This window comes from Lithobates pipiens, unplaced genomic scaffold, assembly GCF_037356315.1.
Source record: "Lithobates pipiens isolate NorthernLeopardFrog02 unplaced genomic scaffold, aLitPip1_a1.2 Scaffold_18, whole genome shotgun sequence".
NCBI classification, from domain to species: Eukaryota; Metazoa; Chordata; class Amphibia; order Anura; family Ranidae; genus Lithobates; species Lithobates pipiens.
This window is the reverse complement of record NW_027507758.1, coordinates 484878334-484903173: the sequence shown is the minus strand read 5'-3', so window position 1 is coordinate 484903173 and position 24840 is coordinate 484878334. Positions and strand designations below refer to the sequence as shown.

The 24840-nt window shown below is 42.7% G+C and overlaps 1 protein-coding gene across 1 annotated transcript in view; it reads left to right on the top strand.

Annotated features, from left to right (window-relative positions):
* Window positions 1-24840, top strand: part of INPP5D (inositol polyphosphate-5-phosphatase D) — a 237395-nt gene that overhangs the window by 2253 nt on the left and 210302 nt on the right. Inside the window, exon 2 of the mRNA XM_077488478.1 lies at window positions 4967-5030. Within this exon, the coding sequence (XP_077344604.1) occupies window positions 4967-5030 (64 nt within the window). The remainder of the gene's footprint in view (window positions 1-4966; window positions 5031-24840) is intronic.

Sequence of the window (24840 nt, the reverse complement as noted above, 5' to 3'; positions counted from 1 at the left end):
CTAACTATGAAACATGAATTCCACAGCCAATTTAGTGCAGATAAGGCACCAAGTGAGTTTAATTACTAACCAAGTGAAATCAGCCAGCGTGAAAACAAAGACAATTAACCCTATCTACAGCAGCTCAACACTCAAGGTCAATATATTACACTCCTTGAACAGACATAGTAAAAAAAAAAAAACAGTGCAGCACTTAAAATAATACTAAAAAAGCTTTCATATGGAATGTCCAATAACTCAATACTATATGGAGTTATTGGAGTTAATGAGCAAATAAAAAGCCAGGTCATCGTAGAGAGACACCAACAAACAAGATGAAGAATCCTCAATAGTGATCAGGGTGCTTGAATACAATCGTAATATATGTGCGTCCTTATCCGTGCTTCCACCACCATTAGTACAGCTTACTCACCTTACCTCGTAGACCTCTGAGCTAACAGAAAGGTCATACAGGCATTCCCCACAGAGGAAATCAGATAGCAAGATGAGATCCTGTCTTTCCAGAAATCCAGCCTCAGATAGATGACAGCAGCAACACCCTCTCATATATGGTAGATATCATCGTTTGTTCATGTAAAAATCAATAGAACATACATAGTGCTCTCTGCTTATACTTGAAAAGCTTTTTATTTAATTAATATGCTACTTAAAAAATAAACACTGAAATCCTACTGCTAGGAAATTAAGCTTGTGACACAGAAGCTTAAAAGGTGGCTGTAATGACGTCAGAGCCTTCCCCGTCTGCACACGTATCGTCCCTGTGGGCGGGACTTCTTCAGCGTATCAGGGGGCTTAGTCTGGACGCCATGTATATATACTCCTCATGTCTCATTACTTAATTACATACGCGCCCCGCGGCATGCATCGCCGCAGCGACACGAACGCCTAAGGGGCGTGGTTAAGAGCTCAAATCAGCCCTACGTAGCTATCGCCACGACGTCACTCCCGACGCCCAAGAGGTATATTAACTTCCCCCCTCCAGCGTACAGTGCTATGGTAACACAAACACTCAGGGGGAGGGGGGGCATGGCCCTAACTGACGCTGTAGTTTAATGACTACCTTTATGAGCCACAGAACCTGTGTAATTAATATGTGTTCAGATTTAAAGGGATTAGGTGGCAACCCTAGTCCTAACCTCTCACCACTCTATCCAAATCTAAAAAATTGGCTTTAGTTATACATTGATTGGTTTTGAATGTATATTTTCTGGTATCTGGTTTCGACATGACTGGACAACCATCAGGCTATGCTTAGAGCACCTTTGATGGCAGCTTTCTTCAACCAATAACCTATGGCTCCCTCTTAACCACTTAAGCCCCAGACCATTTGGCTTTGACTTTTTGTGATTAGGCACTGCGTCGCTGACAATTGCACAGTCGTGCGACGTGGCTCCCAAATAAAATTGATGTCTCTTTTTTCCCCACAAATAGCGCTTTCTTTTGGTGGTATTTGATCACCTCTGCGGTTTTTATTTTTTGCACTATAAACAAAAAAACAGCGCCAATTTTGAAAAAAAACATATTATTTTTAACTTTTTGCTATAATAAATATCCCCAAAAAATATATAAAAAACGTTTTTTCCCTCAGTTTAGGCCGATACGTATTCTTCTACATATTTTTGGTAAAAAAAAAAAAAATCGCAATAAGCGTATACTGATTGGTTCGCGCAAAAGTTATAGCGTCTACAAAATAGGGGATGGTTTTATGCCATTTTTATTAATACTTTTTTTTTTACTTGTAATGGTGGCGATCAGAGATTTTTATCCTGACTGCGACATTCTGGAGGACACGTCGGACAATTTTGACACATTTTTGGGACCATTGGCATTAATACAGCGATCAGTGCGATTAAAATTGCATTGATTACTGTAAAAACGTAACACTAGGGGGCAGTGAAGGGGTTAATATGTATCCTAGGGAGTGTTCTAATTGAAGCGGGGATGGAACTGTGCAGGAAAACTACTACATACTCTGTATTAATAGACGATCTGTCAGTTCACTGCTCAGAGAACTGGAAACTGTGTGTTTACACTAGGGATGAGCTCAGGTGTGTTCGCATGTAACACGTGCAGAGCCCGCCAGGAAGTCGGTGCAGCGCTGCGCTAATCACAGGCAGTGAGACATTGCCCCAATGTGCGGCTGCTTGAGCTTAGCGCAGCGCTGCGCCGACTTCCTGGCGGGCTCTGCACATGTTCCATGCGAACACGCCTGAGCTCATCCCTAGTTTACACACACAGCTCCCTGTTCTCCGTGTACCCGAGCAATCGCGGGAGCCCAGCGGCGATCGTGACCGCCGGCACTCGCAGCGGCTCTGAGGGGGCGAGACACTCTTTGACAGGTATCCTATTCCTACTTCTGGGAGTCCGGGCCATGGGGCTCCCTCCTCCTCCCTCCTCCTCTCCCTGTCGCTGGGCCAGTAGGAGAGAGGAGCAGGGCCTGGCGCATGCGCAGTAGGGTTCCCGGTGCAAAGCCGTAAGGCTACACTGCTGGGTACCCTTACCCGCAATGGTGGCAGCATGCACCTGACAGCTGATGGAAACAGCTGCCGTGCCGACATCGCTGGACTCCAGGACAGGTAAGTGTCCTGTTTGTTAAAAGCCAGCAGCTGTATGTGTACCTGCTGGCTTTTAATATTTTTTTTTTTTTTTGGGTGGAACACCGCTTTGAGGCAGCCCTAGACAGTTCAAATCTCGGCCGGTTTAGCAGGGACCAGCCAAGATTGGAATCTTGTATGGGCTCAGCCGATCGATCGACTTGTGTACAACCAGCCTGTCGGATTTTTCATGCAATTATTACTAGTGGCTATAGCTGCTAGAAATCATCATTGTGCATACCTCCCAACTTTTTGAGATGAGAATGAGGGTCACCTATTAGCTAAATTATGAAGGCGTATGAAACACCCCCTGTCACGTCCCCTTAAAGGAGAATTCTGCAAAAAAAAGAGAAGTTAAACCCACAAGTGCTTTTGTTTTTTTACCCATACTATTCCTTTATACTAACTTTTGGAATTTACAAATGCAAGAGTTTAGAAATTGGATAAAAGGTTTAGCATCGGCAAACACTTTTTGAAAGGTAAAAAGTGCATTTTATATACAACTATATATATAGATCAGACCAAAATGAGGGACAAATGAAGAGGAGGGGGGACAATTGGAAGGTATGACTGTGTGTTCTCCCAGCAGGGATCGCAATTAGTGCACTCTGGACTTTATAGCTCTAGTCAAGTGGTTGATAATTCAAGTCTAAATACTGCTCACTGTCTGCACTTGATAACATAACTACTCACTGCTCACTGTTCACTGCTGTAACATTCGAATTAGAGCCAGCAGAGGAGGTCTTCCACTACTTACTTCTTCTGCCAAGCACTGATAGATGATGTTATGTAATGCAAATACTACCCCAATCCTTCTCAGTTCGTTTTGTTGATGATCTGAGAACCCCAATTGGTAGAGGAACAGAGATCCAGACAGGGACCCAGGCCCACTCTTGCCCTGCCCTGTGGTAACACTTAGAATGAGTGGAGAGCTCATCAAGCAAAGAAGTGATAATTAGCAATCCTCAACAGCAGCGCTGCGTGGGAAAGCTGTTAAGGACCAATATACACACGTCCTGGTGTGAGGAATGTGAGAAATGTGCGTCATTGTCACCTGCACCATCTCTCATAAGCTTTCCCGCATTTTCTGCTATAGAGAAGAGTATGATAGCACATTTACATCCAGTGTGCTCTGTGCAGAATGGGTAGAGCAGCAAGGTTGTACATGTTATATGACTCACTCGGGGTTCTGGCCTAAGTGGATTCCCTATAGCACACATCACAGAATGCTGTCATAGGAGATGTGTGTAGGCTGCCCATGCTATCCACTCCTTCTGAAAATACTAGTTTCATGAGAGTTACTCTAACACAATGCCATCAATATGTTATCAGGTACTGACTTGGAATAAAGCTGGCCATATACTAGTACAATTTTGGTTAAAAAGCTTTTTTTGTGAGAACATTTGTTTTGTTTTTTAATTTCCAATGGTTAGTGGAGTCAAATCAATGTTCGTTTTTGACTGTAGTGACAAGAGCAGGGTAGAATTTTTTTCTTAATGAATGAATTCCTAATGCTGCATACACACGATCGGAATTTCTGCCAGCAAAAGACCAATGAGAGCTTTTCATGGGAAAATGCGACCGTGTGTATGCTCCATCGGAATTTAGCTGGTCGAATTCCCACCAGCAAAAATTTGATAGCATGTTCTAAATTTTACCGATAGAAAAACTTTCGGAAATTTTGATCGCGTGTATGCAATTCCGACACACAAAAACTCACGTATGCTCAGATTCAACTACGAGATGGAAGCTGTTGGCTACTAGGTATTGAACTTCCTTTTTCTAGTCCGGTCCTATGTGTTGTATGCCACCGCGTTCTTGGCGGTTGGAATTTGGTGTGACCGTGTGTAGGCAAGACAGTTTGAGCGGAAAACCATCAGAGCTTTTTCCGACGAGAATTACGATCGTGTGTACGGGGCATAACAGTGATTTATTTTTTATTCAGGGAGGTCCATTCACTCCAAAATCAAATGTTAATAGTAAACTTTGTTTTCATCAAGTCATCAAATGTACTAGAGAATTTTTATAGTCATACTAATGTGTGTACGAATGTTCATACAAAGGTTTGTTCAAAAATTTACTAGTGTATGACCAGCTTTAAAAAAAAGCATATGGGGTGTTCTAATTTTACATGCTCCATGCCATTCTGGGCCATGGTCTCAAGCTATTGAAGCCAAGAGTCAGTCAATTAGCATTTTAGAAGGAGGTCATCAATGGTAGCCTAGAGTATTTCAGTACATTTTTAATTTAGTGTAAATTAGAAGACTTTCTGTGTGTAGCACAGTTGCAGTGTTTGTTTGGACATCAGTAGATCATGATCGCTTTCACTTGTTAGAAATAATCTTTATTCTTGGCTTGGTTTGTGTTTTTAGGTTCCAGAATTGTGTCTACACATACCGGATTTTACAGAATCCTGGCAGTCAGCTGTCGGTGGAGGTTAGTGAGCCTGTTCTTACCTAAAAATGTTCTGTAGATATTTTGAAAACATCCATTTTCTCGGGTAATTAAAGCAATTCTGTCCTTTGAAGCATTATCACAGTAGTTTACGGCAGATCTGGATTTACTACAAAAAAAAAAAAATATATATTCTCATAGCAAAGCAATCAGTGGTTTAGAAACTATTTATTTAAATTATAAAGGATAATGCTACTTTCAAGTTGAAACTGTCATCTCTGGTGATGATGGGAATAATCTTTGAAGTGTATGTATATCCAAAACTATTATTTTTCTTTCTTTAGTTTTAGATTAGTAAAGTTTTGAAATGATGGAAGCACCATACCAGATTGTAAAGTTCTTTGAAAAATTTAATTTTGCATTTTTTGACTGTTCCAAAATAAAATCTTCAAAATAAAAATACAAGCTGGTGTGGGCACTGCCATCTTTCAAAACTTTAGTAGACTCCTGTGGGGGTCCAGCCACTCCCCACAGCTGCTTGTGAGCAGCCTCTATAACCACAAACCATGCATTACATTATAAAGCGTCTTTGCAGGGTCAGCACTCCTACATCACAAAGATAGTTGTAGATTAGGGAAAGATTAAAAACCCTGACAGGTTATTTTTCGCTGTCTGTGTACAAATGGGGAAATTTCCCTTCACTTCTTGTCCCAGAGACACAAAAAGTAGTTATAGCAAATCTCTCATTCACCTTTTAGGCTGTTGTCCCCTGAACAGGTATCCCCGTTGGAAGATTTCCCCTTATCTCTTATTCTGGGGACAGCTCTAAAATGCTGTGTTTTTTCTCATTTTCATTCTAGGTGACAATGGTCACCATTACAGACTGAGTGGTGGAGGTCCCCAATGGAGACACAGACAACAATAAAAACTTTTGAGAAAAGTGGAAAAAGTGCTGGGCCTGTAGGGTTATCTCACTGGTATTGCTATCCAAAAGTATTGATGTTGAAGTAAATGGTCTGGTTCATGTGCAGCTTCTACACCCCAGAGGATTTCCATGGTCTCCTTGGCCTGTAGTGTAATGTAACAAAAAATTCAATTGGAGAGCCATACCACTGCTAATAGATCCAGATACAACGTTATTCCAATAAATGTCTGGGGGGGGGGGGGGGCAATCCAAAAAGTATCCAACGTGTTTTTAGTGTCCTAGAGTGCCCCCTTCATCAGAGCTTGATTGACAACAGCGTGAATAGACTAAATGTGAACTGGACCTTTGTTGTGTTTTTTTTTCAGTGTGATTGCAAGCACAGGGCTTGTCAGCAGCTGGTTTGGCAGCAGCATTGAAAACTGGGCAGAGGGTCTAAACTTTCCCCACTCTATACAGATTAAAAAAAAGGTTTTGTAATACACGCTAATTTTGCCTGGCTGTCTACACAAATGTAACATGCTCAATATTTCAATGGTCCAAAGCAATTTAGCCCAAGATACAGCCATCATATAAAATGTTCATATGCTGACTATCTAGGTTGGCAGCTATTTCTTGCTACCCCTGCTGGTAATATTTTTTTCCAGGTTGGGGTTCGTGGCTACCATGGGTTCATGACAAATCCCAGGGATTTCACAAAGTTCTTAAATACTAAACTTTTGGCTGAATAGTTAGTAGGTTTGTCACTATAAATAAGAAACATTCGACTGAGTCGATTGGGACTTTCTGAAATGCACATTGCAGCACATAGGTCTGGAAGAAAACAGGAGAAAATGGCTGAACATCATAATTTCCATCTGGAATAACATTAAAGTAAAATCCCCTTATAAATGGATCGAAGTATCATGTTTGGAAGTGCAGGTCACTCCCCACTCCCTCTATCTCAGACATTTTCCTACCCCCCATTGCTATACCTAACTCTTTTTTTGCTCTTCATAAAAAGGGCATTTCTGAAATTTCTCTGGGTGTCTTGAGTAAAGTGCATCACCCAATCTTGAAACTTAAGGGGGTATAGGCATTCCTGATTCCTCAGGTATCACCATTTAGTGCACTTATCCAAAGTTCTGGGTTCTGCAAACATTTGTCTTTTAAATGCTAGACAGATTTAGAGCAGGAGGCTATCCTGGTCCCTCTCATCACTATCACTTTGACCCGGCTAAAAATACAACAATCCTAACTCAGTCCTTCATCACCTGCTTATAGGGACTACCCTAGTTACTATCCACAAAACTCAGGGCATTATTTCATTTGAAAAAATATCCCTCTACAATGACCCTAGTCTTGAGTAACCCTGCTGCTCCTGGAGCCAGCAAATGACAATTTGGTCCTCTGCTGTCCTTTGCATCTCAAAGACTTCCTGGGAACAGAGGACTGGCTTTCAATTTCACATCATCAAAAATCTGACAACACCCCCCACCCCAATTGAAGCTCTGGCAAGCCATGCACATTAGATATTGTGTTTCCACTACTCTTGACCCCCAGGAGGTACTCAGAAATGCCCCTACATATTTACAGGCTCAATGCTTAGATTCAAACCCAGTGTGACATACCCTTTCTATTTCTTCCCATTTTTTTAATATAATCTTTATTTTATTTTGTCAGAAGAAAAACAGAGTGCGACATAACTGTTACAAGAAATAAAAGAAAACAACAGTAAGGGGCTTCGGGTTACATGCATGAAAAGGGTCCCTGATACATATAGACAGTTTTCTTCATATGACTTCATCAAGTTGTTCCCTCAATCCAGGGGGGTTTGTGATTCAGGGACTTTTATCGCTAAATAGAGTTATGGTCTAGTTATGGAGTACAGCACTTCACCTGTTGCATCTCGCATGACCCAAAGTGACAGGTGGGAAAGGGGGGAGGGGAAAGAATGGGCATGTCTAGAACTAATCGCTTAGTATAACAGAGGTAGGTTTGGGTCATCGGCTGACACTGGGATTTGGGGTCAATGGGATGCCTTGGTCTCATCCTTTTCAATCATATGTGGTCTACTGAGCTGTTTGCCCCGGAGTGGTAACAGATGTTGTCTGAGTTTTGGAAGACGTATAATGTATCCAAGTGGCCCATATAGCATAAAATGTATGGTACCTATCTTTGCATTTTGCCATCCATTCCTCCGCCGCCATAATAGAATTGAGTAGACGTACCGATTCAGGTCACCCCAGGACCTGGGTTGACTTCCAATGTATGGGAATCGGTGTGAAGGTAGAAGGTATGGGAGAATGGATTTACGGTAGAGGCTTAGAGGAATGGATGGCACATGCAATAGGAACTCCACTGGGGAGTCCTGTAAGTCAACATCTAAAATAATTTTTATCTGTATCCTGATATCTTGCCAGAAGGGCTGCAGCAGCAGGCACTCCCACCAAATGTGTAGGAAGGTGCCGCGAAGCCCACAGCCTCTCCAGCATACAGCCGAGGCTGTTGGGTATATCCTAGCCAAAGTTGCTAGAACTCTGTACCATCTGGTCAGTAGCTTAAAGCTATTTTTTGCATCTTAGTAGCCACTGAGCTCTTGTGAGTATGCCGATACAGATGGTCCAGTTGGATCTCTGTGAACGTATGCTGCAGGTCTCTCTCCCACTCTTGTATGTATATTGGCTTACCTCGGGACTCTGCACACTGCAACATCTCGTATAGTACTGAAATAGAGTGATGGATGGGATCAACGGATTTACACAGTTTTTGAACGGGGTCATAGAGGAAGGTGGCTTAACACGGTGGGGCAGACTGCTGATAAAGTGTTGTAATTGTCTATAGCGCCACTCGTCCACTGGGAAGCGGCCGAATTGGGAACGTAGCCAGTCCAAAGAGACTAGGCCTTGTTAGTGTATGAACCTCACACATCGTGTCTCCCCGTCCCTTGTCCACATGCCGAAATAGGGGAGATGTTCCCCTGGAGTGAACCAGGGGAAGCCTCCTAGAGGGGCGAGTGAAGATACCGGTTGTGACAGCTGCTCCCGTGCATTCAGTGTATCCCATATCCTCAGCATGTGGACAGAAACCGGGGACACAAAGTCCGAGAGACCTCGGCAGTCCCGGGGGAGCCATGGAGCGTGTAACAAGTTACGATCAGCTTGGAACTCTTCAAGGGTTACCCAGGATTTTGTTGCAGTATGGTATTGCCAGTCAAGAATCCTCTGTAGGGCCATCACCTATAGAAGGGACTCCCAATCCCCCAGACTGCTTTGGACGTTGCAGTGTGCGGAGAGCTAGACGGGGCACCCCACCCTGCCATATAAACCTTAGAAACAGACTGTTGAAAGCTGAGAACAAAGATCTGGGAAGTGCTATAGGCACCATCTGAAGATAGAACAAAATTCTTGGCAGCACATTCATTTTCAGGATACTGACTCGGCCCATCCACAAAAAGATGGTGCGATCCCATTGCGAGAGATCAGCTTTAATTTTGTTAATTAGGGGAGCGAACTTACAGGTATATAATTGTGCATATTTAGCAGGCAGGTAAATACCCAAGTATTTTAAGGGCGAAGAGCACCATGTAAATGAAAAGGATGCTTGCAATTGGGAGAGCATCACCGGGGGGATGGCCAGGGGGAGAATTTCCGATTTATTGTAATTGGTTTTAAAGTTGGAAAGAGAGTGGAACTTCCGTAGTTCCACCATAATGTTGGGAAGGGAGATCAGTGGCTCAGTGACGTAAAATAAAACGTCATCAGCGTATGCCGAACGCTTGTGTTCTGTCCACTCCACAGTGAGTCCCTTAATGTCAGGGTTGGATTGTATCCTATTGAGTAGTGGTTCCAGGGTGAGGGCAACTACCAGGGGGGAAAGGGGGCACCCCTGTTTTGTCCCGTTCCTTATGGGGAAGGGGTCAGAAAGCGTCCCGTTCACTTTAACCCGGGTTTCCTGGGAGCTGTATAGGGAGCCTATCCACCGAAGCATGTTGTGCCAAAGACCCAATTTGGATAACACCGCCTGGAGATAGGCCCAGTCCACCCTGTCGAATGCCTTTTCAGCATCCGTGGACAGTAGGAGACAGGGTGAACTAGGCCGTTTCAGGTCCGCCCAGTGAATTAGCTGGATAGCCGATTGGAGTTATCCCTGGCCTCCCTTCCCATTATAAATCCCGTTTGGTCCGGGTGATTTACTGTGGGTAGGACGGGTTTGAGTCGATTGGCCAGAACTTTCGGCAATATTTTAATATTGGTGTTCAACAGCGAGATCAGCCTGTAACTGCTGGGAAGGGATGGATCTTTCCCATCTTTCGGGAGGACCGCAATATGTGCTAGCAGTGCCTCCTTTAGGAGTGAAGCGATCGATGCCAGTGTGTTAAAGTATGTGCACGTGCAGTCAGATAAGAGGGCGGAAAACTTTTGGTAATATGTATTAGTGAACCCGTCCGGGCCGGGACTCTTTCCCAATGGAAGGTCTTTAATAACTGCCTCAATCTCCATAACAACCACAGGCCAATCGAGCTGCTCGCTGAGTTGTGCAGATATTTGAGGGGCCAAGGCTTCTTCCAGGTATTGTGATATAAGTTCTGCTTTATGCAAGGGTGTGTGGCCTGCTAGAGTGTCAAGAAGCCGATAAAGTTGGGCATAGTATTCCCTAAATGTGGCTGCGATTTTAGAGGAAATTGCCGTTGGAGGGCCCACGGTGGTTTGTAATTTATGGACGTGGCCAGATGTACGTTGCCATTTAAGGGCCCTAGCCAGAAGTCTACCACATTTGTTGCCAAACTCATAAAATTTATGAGAGACATATCTCAGTCTATCCGTAGTCTGCTTTTCTAGAAAGTCAGATCATTTTTCCCTAAGTGACACTAGTTCCTCATACAGCTGGGTGGTCATTTGACGTATATATTTAAGTTCTGCGGTGCGCTGCTGGGTTAATATGGACTGGAGTTCCGCACTGCGTGCCTTTTTAATTCTAGATCCCTGGGAAATGAGCTCCCCCCGGATCGCAGCCTTATGACCCTCCCATACGGACGACATCCCCGTCTCTCCCGGGACATTCTCTTTGAAATATTGAGAAATGGTATCTGAGACCCGCTGTTGTGCAACTGCATTATCCAGCAAGTTTTCGTTCAGCCGCCACATCCAGTGGCGTACATCTGGGGAATAGGGAGCCAGGGAGACGGAGATGGATGCGTGGTTGGAGATTGTCAACAATCCGATCGACGCACTGGAGAGCGACTCTAAAAAGCATTGGTCCACCATTAGGAGATCTATCCGCATTTACACATTGTGTATGGCGGAGTAAAAGCTAAAGTCCTTTACAGTTGGGTTGAGCACTCTCCAGCAGTTGACCAGGTGGTTACTGTATCTTGTAGTGTCTTGCAAAATCGTTTGAGAAAAGTGAACGAGTGCGTTGAATGACCGGAGGGAGTATCCATCTGAGAGTCAGGGCAGACATTAAAGTCACCCCCCCACCACTAGTCTCCCTTCGCAAAAGGTGGATAGTGTGTCTAGTAATTTATCTAGGGATTCTAGTTGTCTGGAATTATGGGCCTATTTCTTCCAATTTAATTACCAACCTAAACGTAAAGTTTACTCCCCCATTCCTCCTGAAATGGAAAAGAGCGCTGAAACATACATTTACCCAAGAGAGCTTATCATGTTCTTTGCTTATAATCATACATTTTTAGTGGAATCGAGGAGACCAGACATAACATTTTGATCAGGTGGTACAAAGTCCCAACTCTTTTACACAAATTCTCCCTTGTACCCCCTTCCATTTGTTGGAGGTGCAGTATTGCTGGGGAATCTTTATTACATATACTCTGTGAATGCCTGTTACTGTGCCCCCCCACGACGGAAGTTGTGATGTATGGATCCTCCCACAGTGGGTCTGTGGATAGCCAAGGTTAATGAATCAGACAAATGGAAACATTTCACTCCATCTGATTTTACTAACATGAATTCAGTTTCACACAAGAATCCAGAAAACTACCTTGTAACACTTCCTGAGACCACTATTTGAACTCCAGGGAGACACTGGGTATACCCCTGAATTTTAATAATGCTTGTGGGCCCTTAGATGGATGACATTGGGGGGGGTAGACCAGACCCCATTTGGCCTCCAACTACCCCCCCCCCCCAAAATCTATGCCCTCTCTTACCTTCTCCCTCCTTTTTTTTTTCTTTTTTCTTTCTTCCTCAGCCTTGAATATTCTTCTTCATCACTAAAACTCAGCCCACACTGCCAATACAGGAAGCCATATCTGTACCACGCACTCCAGACATAAGCATTCTACGAGGATCCGTCTATATCCTAGTAACCTCTGTCTGACCGCTACTCAAGATGTGCCTTCTGTTTACTGTATATATTGTGACAAATATCTTAAGATTGTATCTAACTGGTCATGTCATGCTTTGTTTTGGAAAGTATTCTTCTATGTTCATTGTGGACTGTATACATAAATTATTTTAAAAAACAAAGAAATAAAGACTGAATTATACTGCAGTGCATAATCAGCATAATCCTGATCAGTTTAGTCACAAGACTCAATAATTTGGAGGATGGATAACCCAGCCCCCTATCAAAGGGTGGGCAGTGGCCATATTAGTGGGTACTGGAGCTGTTATAGAGGGCTAAGTATTCTGGGAATGGACAAATATTGTTTTTTTTTAATTCATTTATTTTATTTTTGGTATTGGTCAGTGCATGTCCCATGTGGCAGTGGCCAGCTTCCTTTTGCTTCACACAAGCTTGCTGATTAGTCCTTCAAATAATCAGAATTGGTGACAACAAGGTTATCCTCCTATAGACTTCAATAGGAGTTGCTGCAATGTGTGCAGTTCCACCCAGGCAGATCCACTCATCAATGATCTGTAGTATTAATTAACAGCATCTATATTACCCAATTGAAGGTTTCCTTTAAAGGAAATTAATTTTCTTTCCAGTCACACTAAATGAATTGTCTTTGACTTTACCAGCACAGTTAAAATGCATACATTTGAGAGAGGACATATATTTTATTAGGGCTCACTCATGCTAATATATCAGGTCAAACGAATGGAAATCTTCCAAAATGCAGTGCAATGCTTCTGGAAATGCAAAGCTACACATTTTAACGAATGTGTGCTAATGCATGCATTTTTAAGTATTGCTAGAAGCAGTGATCTCCAAAGTTTACATCCATTTATAAACATAAGTGAATGTGATTTTCTTACTGTAAATAACTTTATCAATGTGTGATCATTGTTTTATAGTTTATTGTTTCAACATGTAAATATAAAGTGCCTGGGAGCAACCATATTTGCAACCATATTTGCTTGTTGCATATACGTACATGCTGTGTTTCCTGTGTAGTACTGCCATCCCTGCCAGGAGTAAGCACAGTGATTATTGCTAGCAGCTACAGCTGATGGCAATAATCAAATGAAAAATCTGACAGGCTGGTTGTACCCAAGTTGATCAATTTATCAATTTGTCCTTGGGGCCATGCTCCCTTACATAAACAGAGAAATGGGCATCAGCACCCATGCAAATGAGGTTTTAGAAAGTACATGGGGAATACATATGGTTTTAAGGTTTTATTTTTTTTAATCTTTTTTTATTAATGTTTTAAGACCAATAGGATTGTTACATACTCCAACACAGCGCATGCATCAACAAAACAACAATGCAAAACACAACTTGATGGCTGATAGGCATATACAGTAGGTTGAAGATATATAGGAGACTCTCCCCATTTCTGGGTTCACCTGAGGGGAGTAAATTAAAGGCAAGCAATTCACGTCAGGGCCAAATTTAAGATATCAAGTGGTCATTGACGGCTCCTCCAGCAACTTTGCCGAGACATTGGTGAATGTATTTTTTCGACCCATGTGTCCTTGATGTACAGTGAGGTTAGAGCTGACAAACCATTTTCAAAATGAGAGACTGAGGTGTTGCTTTTTGATAACTCATAGTAATGGCCTTCCTGGCGTAGAAAGACAGGAGGCCTAAGAATGTGGGAATAAGGGGGACCAAAGCCACTGTGTTTACGAAGTCCACTATTTCCTTCCAGAAAAAAAGAGACCTGGGGCAGTTCCAGAAGATATGGAAAAAGTCCCCATCAAGTTGACCACATTACCAACAGGCAAGAGATAGCAGTTTGTGAGGCCTGTGGGGAGTATAATATGCTTTGTAGAAAAATTTGAACTGTATCAACTTGTCTCTGACAGATACCAGCTGTTTTGAATAAGGCAAGGTTTAGAGCAGTTTTTGATCTAGGGTTCCTCCAGAGGTCCTAGGGGTTCCTTGAGCAAAGAGAAATGTCTCTGTGCTGTTTTATACACAAGTGTGAATTATTGTGAGTTAGTGTGTGCATTTTGTGTGCATTTTTTTTTTTTAGCGTTGAATATATTATCTTTTATGTTTACATTGTTACCAACAATTTATGCCAGCTTTTTTAAGAGGCTAAGCGCAGTGAAAATCTTTCATTTATATTGTTTATTTTGGTACCCTTTCTCGCTTGCTGCTGGGTTGTTCATGATGGATATCTTTGATTTTATAACAACTCATATTATTGATACTGAGAGTATTTTTAATGACTACAGAGCTGCACATTAACTGGGGTGTGGCTTTCCTAGAAAGATACATCTCAGCTAAGATAGTACCTAGGAGCCTGAGGTGGGAACTGGCTCCATACAAGGAAGATAAGGATACTATTGAGTGGTTCCAATATTGTTCAATATTTTTAAGGTGGGTTTATCCCTACTTGATTTTCTCATCAATTGCAAAAAAAATAAAAAAAAATAATAATAATTGGTTAAGATTGATGAACAAATAGTGAAACTGAGGGAGAAATTGGATATACTTAAGAAACAAGAGGATTACAAGAAAAAATCTTGGGAAACCTTTAGAGAAGGAGTAAGCTGAACAAAAAAAATCAAAAACAGAAAGAAATACATTAGAGACATAGAGGATCACAAAAACAATAAAGTCTTCAAATGGCAATGTAAGGAGCAATACAACACTATGGGTACTTTGGAGAATACCTATCATGGGATGTATTTTCCCCCACAAGGGACTCCAGGGCCTCATCAGCTGTCCACTTACAGGTGAGGAATATTAACACCCCTAGACCTAATAGTGGACAGTTTTAAAAAAATTAACCACTCCCAAAGGCGAGGGGGGCCCTAAAAAGGGTAGAAAGGGAGGTGGACGTCCTTTCTATCATGAGCCTGTGGCTACCCATAATAGGTTCAAACCTCTTTTCTGGGAGGATGAGCACATTGGGGGAAATGATAGATATATTGTTTAACATCCACAGATAGGACCTCCCCGGGGTTATAGTAATAACTTCTTGGGCCGTCATTGGAATTCATCCTTTGGTGGTCCATAAGTGAGTGGTAATGGTAGTGGTGGCCATTCGGACAGTACAACCATCATCAGCCCCCCCCCCAGGGAAGTATGAATTTTTGCAATAATTAAAGTTTTTTTCTTAGGGAAAAAGCAAGTCTAAAAAGAAGTATAGAACCAAATTTCAGGTGATAGTGGAACAGGGGTTCCTTAGAGGAATTTTGAATAAGAAAGAAAAATATCTCATTAATTTAGTATGTGCCGAAGGTGCATAAGAACCCCTTTAATCCACTTGCTAGGCCTATTATCAGCAGCCTTGATTCTGTCACCTCTAGAATGGGAAGGTGTATAGACAATTTTTTGCAACCTCTTGTTTCTAAAACTCCCTCTTAGTTGAAGGACACCACACAGGTTAATAACATCTTAAACCAAGCCACATGGAAAGAAAGATACATATTAGCCACTGCCAATGTGACTTCTCTATACACCATTATCTCACACTGTCAAGGGAGAGAGGCTGTTGAATGTTATTTAACTCGATTCCAACATTCCTCCATTGCAACAACAGTTTGTCCTTCATCTTCTTGACTTTGCAATGAGCCGCAACTATTTCTGGTTTGATGGCTCCTACTACTTACAAGGTTGGGAGTGGTCATGGGCACCAAAATTGTGCCTAGCAAGGCCAATTTATTTATGGCCAAGTGGGAGGAGGACATCATTTATGGTTGGTGCTATAGGGGAGCTACATAGATGATGTCCTCCTTCTCTGGAATAGTGATCGTGGCTCTATTGACTCTTTAATTGAAGAATTGAATGCCAATGATAGGGGCATAGTACTCCAACTTGAGGCCAGAACCACTGATATTAATTTTCTAGATCTGAGCATTTGGGTACAGGATGGAAGGTTGGTTAAATCAACCTTCTTTAAGGATACTGATAGATACGTCTTTATAGGGACCAACAGTTGCCATCACAACTCTTTTTTTCTTTTTATTAGAGATTTAAAGTGAGTAGAAACAAAACATAGCCGTTGGGCATTCCCCGGCTAGCAGGCATATAAAACATAACATTACGAACTACCATCTTATCTAATAACAAAACCACAATATTCCATACACTTCACTAGTTGTTCTCATACAAATTCAATGCAAGGATTAATGGAATATAAGGAAACTCCTGTTCCCTCTCAACTTTCAGGATGATATGGAAGGAGAACAGGAACTCAAAGTTGGATTCATACTTTAATAAATGTAACATACAGTAAATCACTGCAGAGGAGTAAATTCACATATATCTTAAGCTAAGCCTGATCATTCAGTCTATGGAATCATGATCATCAGCTGTGTATTCTGAGTCTGTCCACAAGTGCCAGACCTTCCCAAATTTTTTAGGGCAACCTCAAGACAAATACGTAGCTTTGTATAGAGGTACAACCCTATTGATTAGATGCTTTCAAAAGGGCAAATTAGTGGCACTATCGCCTTCCTGGCATAAAATAATAGGAGACCCAGTAGAGTTGGCATTGCCCTACTAACGGCCAAAGAATCAACTAATCCCAGAAGGCAAATGCCAACCTTTACAGGGACAATGCAAAGTAGTCAGAGTAGAAATAAACTGGGTCAAGTCCTGCCAATAGCCATGAATCTGGGGGCACTCTCAAAAGATATAGGCAAATCCTGCAATGTCACTAGGGTGCCTCCAACAACAAGAAGAGGATCTAGAGTATATACAATGTAGTCTTTGCAGTGTATAATACATTCTGTGGACTATTTTAAATTGGATCAATCAGTCTTTAGTCAATATCAATGCTTGAAATGGGCTATCCCAGAATTCTTCCCAGTTTTCGTTGTCCAAGTCCTGCTCCTCCAAACGCCACACAGTAAGCAGGGCCTCTAGACCCTCATGAATGGAGGGCAATAGGTACTTGTAGATCACAGGTAGTGGCTTTTTGAGAGTGTCATCCCAAAGGAGAACTTCCAATTCAGCCCGCTCCAATCTAAACGGAGAGGATTCAAACTGGGATGCATAGGCGTGTTGGAGTTCCAGGAATCAGAAAAAGAACGTAGTAGATAGTGTAAATATCTGAAAGGTATCTAACTCCTTTAGCAGCCCACAGCACAGGGTCCGATAGGGAATAGAATTCCTGTAATATTGGATTACACCAAAGCTGCGTTGATGGGGACCGTTTACCCTGCACTGCATTGGGTTTAATAATGACAACATGTCAGACCTTAATAACTACTCTCATAGCAGCTGTAAAGGGTGGGTGAAAGACTCTCTGACCCCTGTAAAGGAGATTACGGAGGGTCTGAAAAAGATCCTGCTTGCGCAGCTTCCCCTTGCGTTCAATAACTGCATTAAACCTTCCTACTAAATCTAGCTGGGTGGGATTACCATAAAAAGGAGCCTATAAGTAAATCCAATTGTTTAAAAAAGGATTGCGGTAACCAGATTGGAGAGTGTCCAAGGCTGAACAATAGAACTGGGAGGATTTAAATTTTAATTAGATTAATTCTCCCAATAAGGGATAAAGGGAGATGTGACCAGGATTTCAGCCGCTGTTTACACCGCTGAAAAGCTGGAGATAAATTAAGGTGTCTGAAATACCCAGCATTGGAAGAAATATAAATCCCTAAATATTTAAGTTGTTGCCCATTACAAAGGGGAATTGGGATGGGGCAACCTTCTTGCCTCCTGGTCAATCGGTAAAACAAGGGTTTTGCCCCAGTTGGTATGTAGACCCAAGGGGGCTGCATAACAATCCAAGATCCATAGTGCTTCTTAGCCCTTGTACACACGGTCGGAGAATCCGTAGGAATGTGTCCTATCGGACCGTTTTGTCGGATAATCTGACTGTGTGTGGTATGCATCGGACTGTTTCCGTCGGAATATCCGTCGGACCAAATTTTCCAACTTGCTGGAAATATTTTCCGACAAACTGGTCCGATAGGACATACTCCGATCATGTGTAGAGAATTCCGATCGGACAAAGTGCCACGCATGCTCAGATCAAATTCCTGCATCAAAGCTATTGGCTACTAGCCTGAACGTAGTCCCATCGTAACGAAATTACGTCATCACGTTCTGAAAGATCGGATTTTCTGACAACTTTGTCTGACCATGTGTATGCAACAGTTTCGGACAAAATACGTAGGACAAAATCCGTCGGAGAAAATCCATCGGAATTTGGTTGTCAGAGTGAAGAGTGCTAAGAGTGAAGGGCCGGGGGTCTCGTAGAAAGTGTATTAAATCATCCGCGTAAAGAGCTACCTTCACAAATCCCAACTACCTCATTGGATGACCTCAATGCCTCCACCAATGGTTCCATAGCCAGCGCAAACAAGGCAGGGGAAAGAGGACACCCCTGTCTCGTCCCCTTCTGGATCGGAAAAGGAGATGACAACTTGCCATTTACCTTAATACATGCCACAGGGATTTTATATAGACTGGACCAAAACCAAAGAGCTCTAGCACCTGCATCAAGTACTCCTACCGGACTGTGTCAAAAGCCTTTTCGATATCAAAGGCTACCAAGACTCTTGAGACAGTCTCATCAGGCTAAAGTTGGAGTGAAAACCCTACGGATATTGATATCAGTGGATTTGCCAGGCATAATGCCAGTTTGGTCAATGTTGATGATTGATGGTAACACTTTCATCATCCTATTGGCCAGGGCTTTGGTGAGGATTTTTAAGTCATAGTTCAGTAGTGATATTGACCTATAGGATGAGCAGTGCATCAAATCTTTACCAGGTTTGGGCATTAGCACAATATGAGCCTGATACATACTATCTGGTACCTGTGCTACCTCTAAGCAGTGAGCAAAAGTTTTTTGTAACCTAGGGCCCAGTAGGGCCATATGCGCCTTATACCATTCTCTTGGAAAACCATCTGGCTCTGGGGACTTGTAAATTAGGCAGCAGCCTCTATTTTCAGGAGACAGGGGTTTATCAAGTTCCTCCCTGTCCCTGGTCAGACAAAAGCGGCAATCTCACAATCTCCCAGTAGGGACCTACTTGGGTCCAGGAATCCTGATATAGCGTACTTTAGAATTGATGAAGCTCCCTTAGGATGCCCTCTGGGACTGTAACATAGCTCCCCATGGGAGACTGTATTCCAGGAATCACAGTTTGATAGGAAGGTTCCGTCACTAGATTGGCTAACAATTTTCAATTTTTATCACCTGATTCAAACAATTTGGCAGCCAGACTTTGTGCATCGGACTGTACCAATAAGGTGTAATGGAGCTTAAGCTCCCTCCTAATGTGCGACAGGCCAGAGAATGATTCAGGAGTCGGATCCTCTGCAAAAGCTACAGAAGTCTCCAACTCACGCTGCTCAAGTTGAGCGTCCCACTAAGCAAAATCAGAGTGCAAGGCCTTGATAGAGGAAATATATTCGCTCTAGTGTGAGCCTAGTGTGAGGTGAAATCTTCATTAATCTTCATTAAGCTGACAAAATTCAGACAATTTAAGAGATACCATTTCCTGAACCTTGGGGTCACCAATCCAATGTTGTGCTAGTCTCCAACATCCCAGCTCACAGCTCCCACCCAGAGATAGCAAGATTTAGAGCGCAGAATGGTCTGAAAGATCCAAACATTAAGTCTATGCGAGAACCTGATTTATGGGTACTCAAAACATGAGAGTAAAACTTGACCCCCAGATGCTTCCACCACCAAATTTCTTGAAGGTTGAAAACATCCACCCAGACAACCAGATTCAGAGGGACAGCTCTGAATGGGTTAGATATGTATTATCCATAGATAGCATTAACCTATGCCCATCTCTGTGCATACAGTTGCAAAATTAAAATTAGGTATTTACCCCCCCCCCCCCCCCCCGATCAATAATGACTTGCTCCACTGAGTGAGGGAGTGACTTATTCAGGAGGATAGAAACTCCTCTTATGTAAGTGAAGGGGCATGAATCCGCTGCTTGACCCATGCTCTTCTAAGACCCCTTTCACACCACACCGCCGATAGCGTGGGTGGTAAAATGCCGCTATTTTTAGCGGCGTTTTACCGCTGGGTTTGCGGCGGATTTACGGCGCATTTCGGCCGCTAGCGGGGCGCTTTTACCTCCGCTAGCGGCCGCGAAAGGGTTAAAACCGCCGGCAATACGCCGCAATAGTGGCGTTTTGCCGGCGGTATTACAGCGCTGCACCATTAATTTCAATGGGGAGCAGCGGTGGAGGAGCGGTAAACACACCGCTCCTTCACCGCGCCAAAGAAGCTGCTGGCAGGACTTTTTTCTGACGTCCTGCCAGCACACCACTGTAGTGTGAAATCCCTCGGGCTTTCACACTACAGACAATGGTGCAGCTTCTTTAGGGCATTTTGCAGGCACTATTTCTAACGCTATAGCGCCTGCAAAACACCCTGGTGTGAAAGGGGTCTAAGAGCCAGGACATTACTACCTGTTAAATTAATCTCTTGCAAGAATAAAACATGCAGTTTATGGGACTGCAGGTATTTAAAATGTAGAAATGTAGGGACCGCTACACCTTGTAATTATGGCCATGTATATTCCAGGAAACTAACTTTATGTCCATAGCTGTTGTAACATAACAAAAAGCTCCTGGAGGAGGAGGGTAAACTCCAGTAGAATAGAGGTAAAGAGTGACATAGGACCAACACATGGCCACCTGAAAATAAACAAGTAATGTGTTGAAGCAGGATGAACAACCTTGCCCGATTCCAGCATATGGAGAGCCAGCCTCAGGGGCATGTAATCCGAGCAGTCCCGCAAGGTTGCCACTAGGATGAAGAAGGATGTCAGGCCTCTTGTTGAAGAAATACGTCTACGTGCCACCATTAAAGGAGAACGGTACTACTCCACGCCTTGTAGCAGGATGAAATGTTCAGCAGCCTTGAAACATGAAAAGAAAGAACCATGGAACAATAACAACAGCCATGAGCACAAACTGACGATAAGGCACAAGGATTACAAGGATTAGCCAGGTGTCAACCTCGTCAGTGGATTCGAAAAATGTCACTAATCTGCCATGTTGAACCCCCAGGCGACTTGGGTAGAGCATGGATTATTTAATATCCCATTCACAGAGTTGTGTTCTGACATCTGTGAAGGTCTTGCGATGCCTCTGTAATTCTGAAGAGAAATCAGGATAAAGATGTACCACTGTATGCTCATAGGAAAGGGTGAGATGCTAGCAGGCCTCACTGAGGATGTGATCTCAATCTCTGTAATTGAGGAACCTCACCAAGAAGGGCCCCAGGGGCGCCCCAACCAGTTGGAACTCTGTGAGCCCTTTCCACCACGTATGTCGGGGGGACCTAGGTCAGGTTAAGAAGGATCTTAAAAGAGGTCTCCACAAACTCAGCTGGACAATCCCCCTCCACCCCCTCTGGAAGGCCACTTGACATTGATCCTCCTAAGAAGGTTTTCCGCATCGTCAGATTTAGCCACCAGGATCTGGACGGTGCGCTGTAATGTGTGAAAGGCATCATTATGCTGGGCAGTAAGATCCAGTGGTGGAAATCCAAGGCTCAGTCTCAGAGTCTGCTTCTAATTTTATCCAAATCTGCCCTGATGAGGTTACATTCCTCGGCCAGGCAATCAATGCAGACCAGTATGGCTGTTAGAATGACCGTGGTATCACTTGCCTGTGGTGTCACCTGTGGAGGTTGAGGAGCCGCTGGATCTGCTGCCATTTCCATGTCTGCCAGCAGCGCTTTAAGTTGATCCAAAATGGAGCCTGGACATAGGGTAGGTTGAGTGGGTTCTTTTTTCTCCACTGGCGTGGCCGCTGATTTGTTCCACGAGGGCATGAAAAAGTGTCCCTGGGATATTTCAGGCTGATTTGTAGGGTATTAGAGCTGGCCCTTTAAGGGTAACTGTTTTTCAGTGAGGAAGAGGGAGCCTTTTATGCAGGAAGCACAGCTATAATGATATGGATGACCTTCCAAATACTCCCAGTGTGGCCTAAATGTCGATGGCCACGTGGATCCAACCAAACGCCCCCAGATGCAGCACACAAGATCAGTCCTCTCCCAGGGATGTTGCAACAGGCACGGAGGAGTGGAGAGATCGCTACCACCGTGGATCACGGCCCCGAAGCAGGTACGATGCAGGAAGCTCCGTAGGCCTCAAGATGGCAGCGGGCCGCGGGGATGTGGAGCTGGCTGCAGCCGGATTATGTACACAGAGCCGGCAGGGTGTAGAAATAGTGGCTGGGACTGAGCCAGAGGATGTCAGGGAGCTAGCAGGGCAGTGATACAGTCTCACCAGGGTGTGCAGAAGGAAGGATGGCAACGGATTGCAGCAGGATGAACGCAGCTCCTCACTAGAACATCCGCCTCAGCTCACATCCGGACATGCACACCCACAACTCCTGGTTAAAGTTGGTTCCTAAAAGTCAGTTCCCCCGAATTTAGGAGGAACTGCTTATTTCAAGGTGATTATTTGAGGAAGATGGAGTTCCTTAAAAAAAAAAATTCTCTATAAGGGTTATGACCCTAATGATCTTGACCTGATCATAGCTGAGGTGGGCTTGAGGAATAGAAAGCATAGGTTGAAACCAAGGGAAATAAAATAATAAACAATGTTGATTTTTCTTCCAGATTCTTATTTTTCACCACCTATTCCAACCAACATTTCTCCATAAAAATATCCTTCAAAAGCATCTGTGTGTTTTAAGGAATGATAACATACTAGGCCCTTGGCTCCCTGAGACTCCTATGGTCACTTATAGGAGTGCTCCCTCACTTAGACTACAGATAGCCCCCAATATAGTCAGGCCTCCTGCCAGACATAGTTTATGCAGGAGATGTGCACTTATGCAGGAGATGTGAGGTCTGTAAAAACAATTGTCTTAGAGAAAGGAAATATCTTTCTTTTAGTTCCAATAACGCAGGGAAATGATATGACATCAATTCTTTTATCACGTTTTCGACCAGGAACGTGGTTTATTTGATCACATTCCCTTGTGTGCTTCACTACGTGGGTCATACAGTACGCAAACTAGAGGTTAGACTTAAAGAGCATTTGGCTAATATACGCAAAGGTTTTTTGAACCATAGCCTAATATATCCTATATTATCCTATATATATATATATATATATATATATATATATATATATATATATATATATATATATATATATATAACCATAGCCTATATCTAAGCACTATGTGATGTGCCATGCCAAGAACCCAAAAGGCACTTAGTTTATGGCTATTGATAAATTTAATTCCCACTGGAGAGGAAGTTATACCAGGAGAGAAGTTTCCAAGATGGAAACCTGGTGGATTTTCTCTTTAAAAATGTATAGACCTCATGGCTTGAATATCAAATGGGATGCCAATGCATTTATTAATAATAGCTGAATTCCTTGGTTTGTTTTTTCTTTTCTTTTTAGTTTTATTTTTAACTGTTGTTTTTTGACATATTATTTAGTATGTTTTTTATAGCCTTTAAATTTAGTATTAATTAATTTTGTTATTATTGATGTATGCGTTTTCAATCACAATATAGCAACATATTTCATCCTAGGTTTTCGATTGATTACCTACTTTAAGTTATTGATTAAATCCTATTGCCTATGATTAACTGCCATTTTATGTGTTTAATCTATTTTTAATCTTTCTATTGTATGTGTCTATTTGGCCCAGTCTTTTTAGTTTTTAAGATAGTATAGACAGAGACTTTGTATTTCTGACCTCTGGTCTCCATTAGTACGGTCGCCACTATTTAGTTTTGCCATAACTGCTTTAGCTGGGATGTTTTCATCCAGTTATGATGTAATTTCCGCTTACAACGGTTGAAACTGAGGCTTGGAACACAATAGGGAGTGGGCGGTTTGTGTCTGCCCTCTCCCTATATATAGAGAAAGGGGACAACTGTTATCCACGCCCCTGATGACATTCTGATTGGATTAAACGCATAGGGTGGAGCCTGCTATCTTGTGTCAGGTCACTAGATGCGTAGACCACAGCCATCTTGTGGGTTGGAAACTATCTGTCCATATGTTTTATGATGCGCTCGTTTTACTTGTTTTAAATGTGAGCATCCTGATTTATTTGCAATAACGCTTTTATACTGTGTTGATATACTGCACCATGAAAGTTGTTGCCTTTATTTTGATGCAAGAGACCTGTGGATTTACCATCCTTGAAGGGAAATACAGGATCCATTTGCACGCTGCCTTAGAGGAGAGAAGACCAGCCAGCGGATTATTATAATGCCTGTTTGACCACCTATAATCTATTGGTCCATACTTTGGGGTTAGAGGCCCGATGTGTTCGGTAGAGGATCTATTATTCACCTGTAGTCTTTGTGGTTATACACCTTGGGTGTCCTCTAAAGACTTATGGCTTCTTAATGAACTTAATCAATGTGCTGTTTTATACACAAGTGTCTGAGGACACTTGTGAATAATTGTGTGCATTTGTTTTTTAGCGCTGCATATATCATCTTTTAAAGAGCAATTGCTGCCTTTCAGGTAGAAAACCAATAAGACCAATGATCTTTTTAGCTTTTTTGAAGGGTGAATTCTTCCTACTGACCACAAATGTATGGAACATTCCTATTGACTATCACACTAATGTATGGCGAGCTACAGATATAGTAATTATTAGCAGAAGTTCCTT